The sequence below is a fragment of the Procambarus clarkii genome, chromosome 40, assembly GCF_040958095.1.
Source record: "Procambarus clarkii isolate CNS0578487 chromosome 40, FALCON_Pclarkii_2.0, whole genome shotgun sequence".
Lineage (NCBI taxonomy): Eukaryota > Metazoa > Arthropoda > Malacostraca > Decapoda > Cambaridae > Procambarus > Procambarus clarkii.
Window position 1 is genome coordinate 3532762 of NC_091189.1, and position 11026 is coordinate 3543787.

At 46.4% G+C, this 11026-nt stretch overlaps 1 protein-coding gene across 1 annotated transcript; it reads right to left on the reverse strand.

The window, feature by feature from the left end:
• Positions 1-2161: 2161 nt before the first annotated feature.
• LOC138372978 (uro-adherence factor A-like) lies at positions 2162-4988 on the reverse strand. The gene is made up of 2 exons (XM_069339019.1): positions 4935-4988; positions 2162-4000 (listed from the first exon to the last, which is right to left on the reverse strand). Exons 1-2 carry the CDS (start codon positions 4986-4988, stop codon positions 2162-2164), a joined length of 1893 nt encoding a protein of 630 aa, XP_069195120.1.
• Positions 4989-11026: the final 6038 nt, after the last annotated feature.

Here is an 11026-nt window from a genome sequence, read left to right on the forward strand (position 1 = left end):
GCCTTAGACAGCTTAGGGAAGACTTGAAGGTTACCTGAAGGCTGGTGACAGGTCACCAGGGGAATAATAGCCATTTTCGATACCTTTGAGGTATAAGCAATTATAAAAAAGCATTTACTACACAGAAACCAAAAATTGTATTACACATTATGGTTTCCTATCCTCAGTATGTAAATTTAAACACTTTAGTAATTACCATATACATATTTACTGCCAGGCGAACAGCAGCATCTGGTGTAAGGAAGCGGACCCAAACGTCTCACTCTGACCGGGAAGCTGACCCGGGAACAATCGATAATGTTCTGACTGGCCAACCTCACGCCACTCTGGAGTTCCTGGCTCTTGGTCGTCACCCGCGTGAGTCCTCCGGCTACCACACCCAGGAACTATACACATCCATTTTCGAATTTTATGTTATGTATAATGTTAAAGTGGAACGATAATTGTCATACCTTCAGCAGACAATCTTTCCTGGCTGCTTTATTTGATGCAGACTTTGTAACTTTATACGCAGAGTCAAGTTGAACAGGTCTCTGACGATCTTAGGTCAGTGTTCATGCCTGCAGGACGACACCAGTGTTGTACAAGACACTACAAAGCCCCGAGGTGCACTCTCCCCAGGCGTGTGAAGGACCCTTACTCCCCACTTACTGCTGAATATGTCACTGAGACAACAACTATGACTGAAACTTTCGCTTATCTTCATACCACACACCTGGGGGTGACACCACACACTCCCCGGGGGGTGGGGGGTGGGGGGGGTGACACCACACACACCTGGGGGTGACACCACACACACCTGGGGGTGACACCACACACACCTGGGGGTGACACCACACACTCCCCGGGGGGTGGGGGGTGGGGGGGGGGGTGACACCACACACACCTGGGGGTGACACCACACACACCTGGGGATGACACCACACACACCTGGGGGTGACACCACACACTCCCGGGGGGGGGAGGGGAGGGGGTGACTACCACTTGGGGGAACCTTCCTCGGGAAAACACATTCATGAGTATTTTACCGTCGTTGTGTGTCACAGACTTCAGAGGGAGCACCACCATTACCTCTACACTAGGGGGACACGCTGACCCGGACTGTACACACTAGGGGGACACGCTGACCCGGACTGTACACACTAGGGGGACACGCTGACCCGGACTGTACACACTAGGGGGACACGCTGACCCGGACTGTACACACTAGGGGGACACGCTGACCCGGACTGTACACACTAGGGGGACACGCTGACCCGGACTGTACACACTAGGGGGACACGCTGACCCGGACTGTACACACTAGGGCGACACGCTGATCCGGACTGTACACACTAGGGGGACACGCTGACCCGGACTGTACACACTAGGGGGATACGCTGATGTTGGTCGTTCTATTACAAAATGTTTGAACACTTAAAGTGATCGCACACGTTTTGGTCTTCAACTCTTTGTCAAAACTTGTCACATAATTGTTCGCTTTTACGATGACAAGCGAGTCGAATTTGACTTGTCCGAGCACAAGGAACAGACAAGGCATTTACACCAAAAGGTGCGTATACACTCAGAGTTTACTTACGTCGTAGACTGTGATCACGAATAGAGTATACTTGCCAATGAGTTAGTAAGCACCTTTTTGGTCTTAACAGCCCTCCAGAGGCTGCCAGGCCTTAAGCCCAACATATTTATCGTTAAGTACACACAGAGATCACACTAACGTGATGCATCAAATGAACAAATCCACAAGGGCCGTGACGAGGATTCGTAGCTCAGTCGATTAAGGCAGTGTCTGGGATGCTCCCGGACGCAGGTTCGAATCCTCGTCACGGCCCTTGTGGATTTGTTTTCGTTAAGTGGTTAATGCATGAGTGAGGTTGTGTTAGTCTAGCAGGTGTGAGGTTCACACTGTCGGGTTCCTGGTAGCACACACCCGAGACGTCACACTGACATCATTAACACACTCCAACACACGCGGCTCCTCCACTACTCTGCCCACTCAACATCATCACGAAGTCCACCTTGGAGCGCAGTCCTGCACAACACTACTCTGCTTGGACGAAAAACTACCCGCAAACTTTGCAAGCTTTCGGGTAACTTGTGAAACTGAGGAGCACTTGACAATACTTTAACAGCTTGTAACTCTCTTCAAACTGATAAACTACTATGAACTTGTCCTGGTGTCTGAGAGCGCCTGTAGTGTCCTGGTGTCTGAGAGCACCTGTAGTGTCCTGGTCTCTGAGAGCACCTGTAGTGTCCCGGTGTCTGAGAGCACCTGTAGTGTCCTGGTGTCTGAGAGCGCCTGTAGTGTCCTGGTGTCTGAGAGCGCCTGTAGTGTCCTGGTGTCTGAGAGCGCCTGTAGTGTCCTGGTGTCTGAGAGCACCTGTAGTGTCCTGGTCTCTGAGAGCACCTGTAGTGTCCCGGTGTCTGAGAGCACCTGTAGTGTCCTGGTGTCTGAGAGCGCCTGTTGTGCCCTGGTGTCTGAGAGCGCCTGTAGTGTCCTGGTGTCTGAGAGCACCTGTAGTGTCCTGGTGTCTGAGAGCGCCTGTAGTGTCCTGGTGTCTGAGAGCGCCTGTAGTGTCCTGGTGTCTGAGAGCGCCTGTAGTGTCCTGGTCTCTGAGAGCACCTGTAGTGTCCTGGGGTCTGAGAGCGCCTGTTGTGCCCTGGTGTCTGAGAGCACCTGTAGTGTCATGGTGTCTAAGAGAGCCTGTTGTGCCCTGGTGTCTAAGAGAGCCTGTTGTGTCCTGGTGTCTGAGAGCGCCTGTAGTGGCCTGGTGTCTGAGAGCGCCTGTAGTGTCCTGGTGTCTGAGAGCGCCTGTAGTGTCCTGGTGTCTGAGAGCGCCTGTAGTGTCCTGGTGTCTGAGAGCGCCTGTAGTGTCCTGGTGTCTGAGAGTGCCTGTAGTGTCCTGGTGTCTGAGAGCGCCTGTAGTGTCCTGGTGTCTGAGAGCGCCTGTAGTGTCCTGGTGTCTGAGAGCGCCTGTAGTGTCCTGGTGTCTGAGAGCGCCTGTAGTGTCCTGGTGTCTGAGAGCGCCTGTAGTGTCCTGGTGTCTGAGAGCGCCTGTAGTGTCCTGGTGTCTGAGAGCGCCTGTAGTGTCCTGGTGTCTGAGTGCGCCTGTAGTGTCCTGGTGTCTGAGAGCCCCTGTAGTGTCCTGGTGTCTGAGAGCGCCTGTAGTGTCCTGGTGTCTGAGAGCGCCTGTAGTGTCCTGGTGTCTGAGAGCCCCTGTAGTGTCCTGGTGTCTGAGAGCGCCTGTAGTGTCCTGGTGTCTGAGAGCCCCTGTAGTGTCCTGGTGTCTGAGAGCGCCTGTAGTGTCCTGGTGTCTGAGAGCGCCTGTAGTGTCCTGGTGTCTGAGAGCGCCTGTAGTGTCCTGGTGTCTGAGAGCGCCTGTAGTGTCCTGGTGTCTGAGAGCCCCTGTAGTGTCCTGGTGTCTGAGAGCGCCTGTAGTGTCCTGGTGTCTGAGAGCGCCTGTAGTGTCCTGGTGTCTGAGAGCGCCTGTAGTGTCCTGGTGTCTGAGAGCGCCTGTAGTGTCCTGGTGTCTGAGAGCCCCTGTAGTGTCCTGGTGTCTGAGAGCGCCTGTAGTGTCCTGGTGTCTGAGAGCGCCTGTAGTGTCCTGGTGTCTGAGAGCGCCTGTAGTGTCCTGGTGTCTGAGAGCGCCTGTAGTGTCCTGGTGTCTGAGAGCGCCTGTAGTGTCCTGGTGTCTGAGAGCCCCTGTAGTGTCCTGGTGTCTGAGAGCCCCTGTAGTGTCCTGGTGTCTGAGTGCGCCTGTAGTGTCCTGGTGTCTGAGTGCGCCTGTAGTGTCCTGGTGTCTGAGAGCGCCTGTAGTGTCCTGGTGTCTGAGTGCGCCTGTAGTGTCCTGGTGTCTGAGAGCCCCTGTAGTGTCCTGGTGTCTGAGAGCGCCTGTAGTGTCCTGGTGTCTGAGAGCGCCTGTAGTGTCCTGGTGTCTGAGTGCGCCTGTAGTGTCCTGGTGTCTGAGAGCCCCTGTAGTGCCCTGGTGTCTGAGAGCGCCTACGTTTACCCAACAAAAGTAATCTTCACCAGTTATTCCCAACTTTAACCCACATAGAGCTTGGACCAGCGATCACCTATACTTCCCTACATACAAAAATCAAAGCCCACAGTTGGACCCATCTTCTTGCTACATTCATCAATCATTACAACTATTAATACCTCGTAACATAAAGGGGAAATTCTGAACTTCACTTAGGCTGGGGATTGGGGGGGGGAGTTTAATTTTTAATTCACTGAAAACCTAAGCTTGGATAACATAACTCAGTATACTATCCCAAAGAATAACATGACTTACCGCACTTACCTAGTTTCTGATTGACAGAGCTGTTCGTACTCTCCTTCTGCAAGGGAACACCACCCTAGGATTCCTGGCATAGTTCAGAGCAACTTCCTTCTCTTTCTCCAGACTTCTTAATAGTTAACAACGGGCTACTGTTTTTTTTATGGCAAAGAGACCTTGACTCCAGCCACATAGTGTCACTCCTCTTCGAACTCAAAGTTCCTTAATGGATGAGCTAGTTTCACACTCCTCCCTCATACTAAGTCAGTCTTGACTTCTCTCTTTCTCCCGCTACATACTCACATTTTTCTCCATCTCTCTACTCTCACTATTTCTCACATATATGCACCTGCTCCTGGTTTTCATCTGACGCCCAGTAACTGACACAGTCTCATGGCTTATACTGAGATCTAAACACAGCCAGTCCCTCCTGGCCTGGTCTAGACCCATTTAAGCCCCCCCCTTCGCTGCCACAGTCCATCAGCGGTCACACACAGAACACGTATTCACACAAGAAATTAGACATCCTTACACTTCTTACACAGTTAAAATAAACCAAAAAGTGTTACACCTTCTTCCCTCTTTCCCAGTCTTCTGTTTATTCCTATTCTCCCTCTCCTGCTTTCGCCCCCTTCCGACCTTTCCTCTAACCTTCGCTATTCCTTCCTTCCTAAGTTCCTTACGTAATCTTCTCTCGTCTGTCATTCCGTTAGCCTTCCCTCCGAGGCCGATGGCGGACACTGTTATACAGTGTCCGCTGTTATACAGTGTTATACAGTGTTATACAGTGTTATACAGTGCCCGCCATCGCCGATACAGCGTCGGTCATCTGCATCGTGAGGTTAGGCGGGTTGATTAGATTAGAACGCCTATTAAATTAAATTTGTATCGTACATATCCAAGTGTTAGGTTTGCTAACCATTTCCCGGACGGAGGTTCTGTATGGTCAAATGTGATGGCGTATATTAATTCTGACGCTCTCTCACTCACTCTCGTCTCCTCTCTCTCTCTCTCTCTTTTTCGAACTGACCCATCCCCTCACAAGGGAACTGACGGCGTAACCTTCATTAACACCCACAACATTTGAAGTATATCAGAATGTATGTCTGTCAGGCTGGAGGCCAGACGCTTGGGGATAGCTTCATTAAACGTTGCAGGATTAATGGTGATTTTATCACGAGTGACTGGGAGGGAGGAGGTGGGGGAGGGGTGGTCAGGCTCGGCGCACAGCCTCCATGAAAGGGGGACACGGGCTCTTAGTGAAGTTTGGTTGTGAAATGTGCCGCGCAGAGTCCGTAGACCTTATCGTGAGTTCAGAAAATAAATATATACTGCCTCTACTCTTCACAAACACCGTCTTGTGTAATCGGCTCTGATATACAACTTGCCAACATGAACCTTAGTCCTGCCTTGTTGCCACTGAGTCTTCTCTTTACGGCATATACACAAATGCTCTAACCTTCTTAACAAACGTGATCTGACGTAAGCTTTGCCTCCTCCAGTCTCTTTCCTTTGTCTCTCACGTTACTTGGTTTCTTTCTGCTCGTCGTTTTTTGGCCTCTTGTAGTATTTTTTTTCTTTATTGTTCCTTCCTGTTTGTCTAGCTTTTTTCCTGTTTATACATTTTACAATTAATTTTTTCCATACTTCTTACCTTTCATTTTCTTTTCCTGATTTACTTATTCTTTCCATTTTCATTTATTCTTACCTTTTTCTCTTTTTTACTATTCATCTTATTTTTACCCCTCTTCTTATTCTAAGCTTTCATCCCATTCCTACCTTTCATCTTACTCTCACCTTTTCCTTTCTCTTACCTGCACCTCATCTTGCTCATCACTTTCCTGCCATATTTGTCTATGCCACAGTCTCTAACTCTCTATCCATTACCAGACTTGATAATGGTCCAGGACGGACCGAAACGTCGTCGTTCCTTCATTTTCCGATGTGTGGTCTGGTCAACATATCTTCACCCCGCGTTACTGAGGTTCCTCGCTTGCATCTAAATATCTAAATTTAGAGTTATTTAAACATATGTTCAGATGAAGGACTGGCATTATGGGCGCACACTGACGGGGGAAGTGTGTGTGTGAGGAGGGAGGCCGGAGACGGAGGGAAAGGAACAGCAGTCAATGATCACACACTAACTCCCACCACTGACTGTCACTGTCCGCTAGCAACACCTGGCAAAAGTTCTAAAAATATGACTTCCCCCACCCTCCAAAAAATACAAAAATATAAAATTCTTATAGTAAAATGACAAATTTGGCATTAATATCGGGAAAATTAACATAAATTTTCTAATCACCATACAGTGGCCATTACAATATAACAGACGATCCTCAGACAGTTATAAAGGCTTTCTCAAAGCCAATGTGAAACTATTGTATTTTTTATTTTTCTGAGTGGAAAGACTAGACAAGATGGGTGAGAGCGGGAGAGATAATTTGTTGTATAAGAACATTTTAAAGCATGTTGCGTAAGCTTAAAAGCCCTACCCCCCCTTCTCAAGCCAGCAGGAAACAGATACACAGAGAGAAACAGAGACAGAGACAGAGATAGGCCTGCAGAGAAATTAGGTCGACCAAGGGAGAAACAGGAACGCAGTCAGAAAAAATACAGACAGACAGACAAGAACATATAGGGACGGATGCAGACAGATTCAGGGAAAGAAAGAAGGAGAAGAGGGAGAGGTAGGATGAAGAAGAGAGGGGGAGACAGGTGGAGAAGGAAGAGGGCAAAAATAGGGGGAGAGGTGAGAGGTGGGGGGGGGGGGGGAATAGAGAGAGAGAGGGTCGGGAGGGAGAGAGAGAGAGGGAGGAGAGATGAGAGGGGGAGAAAGTTGTAGAGGTGATGGATAGAGAAAGAGAGCTGAGAGAGGGGGGGAGGAGCGGAGAAGAGGGACCCGAGTGCGGCCGGAGTTCCCCCCCCCACGTACATCACGATACATCAGTAAGACACATCCCAATATTGTGTTATGTTGTAAGTCAACCGTAAAGCTGAGCTTGTAAAAACATTCATATCACCCTCAATGGTTAAGTGCTTAACAACACACAAGTTTCACACCTGGGGCTATCTAACCTATCAAAGAGGGAGAGACATGTATATATATATATATAAGTACACATATATATTCATATATATGTATTTTTGTGTATATGTGTCAGCTAGTCAGAATTACATTTCACCTTTGTAAACGCACATTAATCATATTATGCATAAAACAACATACCTTGAACATTGTTTATGTAGGAGAGATGTAAATTTATGTATTCATGTATGGATGTTAGGTTAGCATTTTAAAAGCACTATAATCTTCTGTGGTTGATTCTTCTATACATCACTGAACAATATGTACAACAGATCTCAGCCTATCCATGGAGGACAGAAGAAAATGTATATATGCTGGTTAGCATTGTAAATGTGTGGCCACGTCCGTGGTAGGAAAAAACCCAGGAAGGAATGTCAAGAATTTATAGTGACAACCTTACACACCTGCTTCCTCACTCAGAGGCTAGTGAAGACTGGTGGCGCTCTTCCTCTGAAGCACAGCACTCCTGAAGCACTACACCTTTGCAGCATTACACCCTCGAAGCCCCACATACCTGAAGCACCTCACACCTGAAGCCATATACCTCTGCAGCACTACATCCTCGAAGTACCACACACCTGAAGAGTCACACCCTTGAAGGATCCAGCCTCTCTAGCAGCCCACCCCTGAAGCACCACAAATCTGGCGCCCCACACATCTGACGCCCCCCCCCCCTCACATTTGACGCTCCCCCTCACATCTGACGCTCCCCCTCACATCTGACACCACCCTCACCTCTGACTCTATCCATTCATTTCACATGATCAAACTGCATTAATCTTTAATACATTTTTGCACAGTACAGGTTTTTTGTTTCCGCCTCTTTTTAATAAGTGTCATTGCTCTGTTTATCCTCTCACCGCCACACAGTGCTCACAGTGTGTCACTCTAACTGCTCTAACTCTCTGGTGTATGTTCACGGTAGACTCGTGTTCTCTGGTCCCTCACTGGGTGCTGGGACCGTATCTCCCTCGTGGAGGCCTCTGCTCCCATCTCTTCCTACCTTGTTCTTCCTCACCAGAGCTCTGTCTCTACTAACAGCGTTCCTTCCCTTGCTCTACTGTCTACTTTACCCTCCACTCACTTCCTGAAACTCTCAGTTACACAACACACGTGTTTAAATAATGGAGAGATTACAGTGCTTACTTTCATGTTGATTTTAAAGGCATGATATCATCTGTCATATAACATGAAATTGCTTTTACTTGTATTTCTGCAGTTATCTTTAGCAGACAAAGAGAACTCACAACTATACTTTTGTATGTCTCATTCTCTCATACAACGCCGCGTCACCAGCACACAGCCTCTGATAGTTCCTCATATAAAGTGAATAAACTCTAAGTGTATGGCCTCCTCCAATAATCTCACTGACTCCTATATAGTATATACACATGGCTCGTATATACATACTGAACAATTGAGGAATACCAAACAGTGTAACGCAGTGCAACATACATGATGTATAGACACTGTGTTATCACTCACACATGACTGCGTCACAGAAAGTGAACTGTCATTAAAACAAAAGCGAGTGAGGTTCTCTGCTGACCACACACTTTCTCCCGAGTGATTAAGGCCAGACACACCTGGCCGCTCTCACTAATCATCAGCTGCCCCAGGTGAACTCTCTCCTCCACACAGCCTCTTACTTCGCCAGGAACATCTTCTTTATTACAGGTTCCGTTCACCACACAACCCACATTGTGCCGTGAACCTTGCCAACGACACTCGGGAGACTAGTTAATTTACTTTGGAGTTGTTTCACTCAGAATATATTCAATTTTGCAATCACGGTTTTTTCCAATCAACCGCCTCAACGGCACTATGTCAGGTCTTTTAGAAAGTCTTCCACAGCCAATCCATTTACTCCATCCACTGCGATGAATTATTTACACACGCATATTGCTCACATCTGTTCCTTCCCCACATTTAGTACATGCAGTGATGCTCTTCCACTTTCTCTTCCCTTTGTATTTAATCTTGTTGTCTTCCCACACCTCACCTCAATCTCAATTCTCTCTCTCTCTCTCTCTCTCCATTTAATTTCCTAGTCACCACTAAACCTTTTCATTTATTTATCCTAAATATGTATATTCCCTGTTTAGTCTCCAGCTGCACTTCCTGCCATCTTATAAAGAATAAATTATTATTATTATTGCAATCCATCCTCCTGTTTAGATAGTAGTATACTAATGAATAACGAATTCTTTTAAAATAAATAAAGATAAAACACAAATAAATATTCCTAGGCCTAATATAGCACACATATGTACTATATTAGGCCTCAGATATCGTGTATTAAGCCTAGGAAGGTTAGGTTAAGTTAGTTTAGTTTGTCAAAGCAACACAAGTCAAAAATAGTTTTCTTTTTTGTCCAACTTAATAGTTCAGATTTCTACTTTCTAATTTCGTTGTTCGTCGGTGTATATATATACTATCGTTACTTATAAGATATAATATAAATATTATATCCGCATCCTTATATCCATATATATAAGTTACTATCGTTACTTATATATTACTCATCGTTACTATAAGCACTACCAAAATAGGAGGATGAATTATTTTTATATATTTTAATAATTTTTCTTCCTTCGTTATTGGGTTATTTAGTTGTCATTGTATCATGTTTACTTTCCTTGATCTGTATTGATGGTGTTCGCTTTCTCTTGATCCTCAGCTCCAAGCGTCCTCATAACACCAGGCACTCCCTCTCACCCATCTACCAGCACCCTCACACCCCAGACACTCCCTCTCACCCACCTACCAGCACCCTCACCCCCCAGGCCCTCCCTCTCACCCACCTACCAGCTTGTTCAACAACATATACCTAATAACTCTGCATAACCAAAAAATCCGTATAGATACGTCCACATGGCATTCGGTGTTTTCGTTATAAATTGCATTTATTACTGGGAATTGCACATATATTTACTTTAATTTTCTGCGTTGAATAATTTTCCAATTCCAGCGCATGGCCATAGGCGTAAATTTCCTAATTCAATTAATTTCAGATGTATTCACACCCAAGACTAGGAAGGTAACTTCCCGCTCTCTCTTAAGTAATCAACCAAATTCCTTGATTTTTTTGCGTGTCAACATGTGTGTGTTTCTCCTCTGCCTATATCACATATTACATGTGTCTCTTCATGAGCACATAATTAGACTCTTATCCACAATATATACACAAGTACACATTTGTACCTATTGTATGTATTTGTAATACACAGCCTACTGTCATTACACACTTCATCAGTCTCATGCCATTATCCCTTACACACACACACACACCACCATCTTTATCTTGTACATTACTCGTGGAGCATTTTCCTATCATTAACTCACCTGTTCATTCAGACAAGAAATATCCTTTTCTGTTCATTCATGAATGACCACGAAGCGCTGATGCAACCACCAGAGACCACCAACTATTGTGACTTTTTATTTCACACTCAAGAACATCCGTCACACTGTGAGAATTAATTAATCTCGTTCCTGTGTGTGACCATTAACACGTATTCCTTCCCTACTGCTCCCATTCCCTCTCCAGAAAAAAACCCATAATATGATCAAACGACACATCAGACAATGAAGGAACGACTACGTTTTGCTCCGTCCTGGACCCTTATTAAGACGTGTTGACTTGATAATGGTC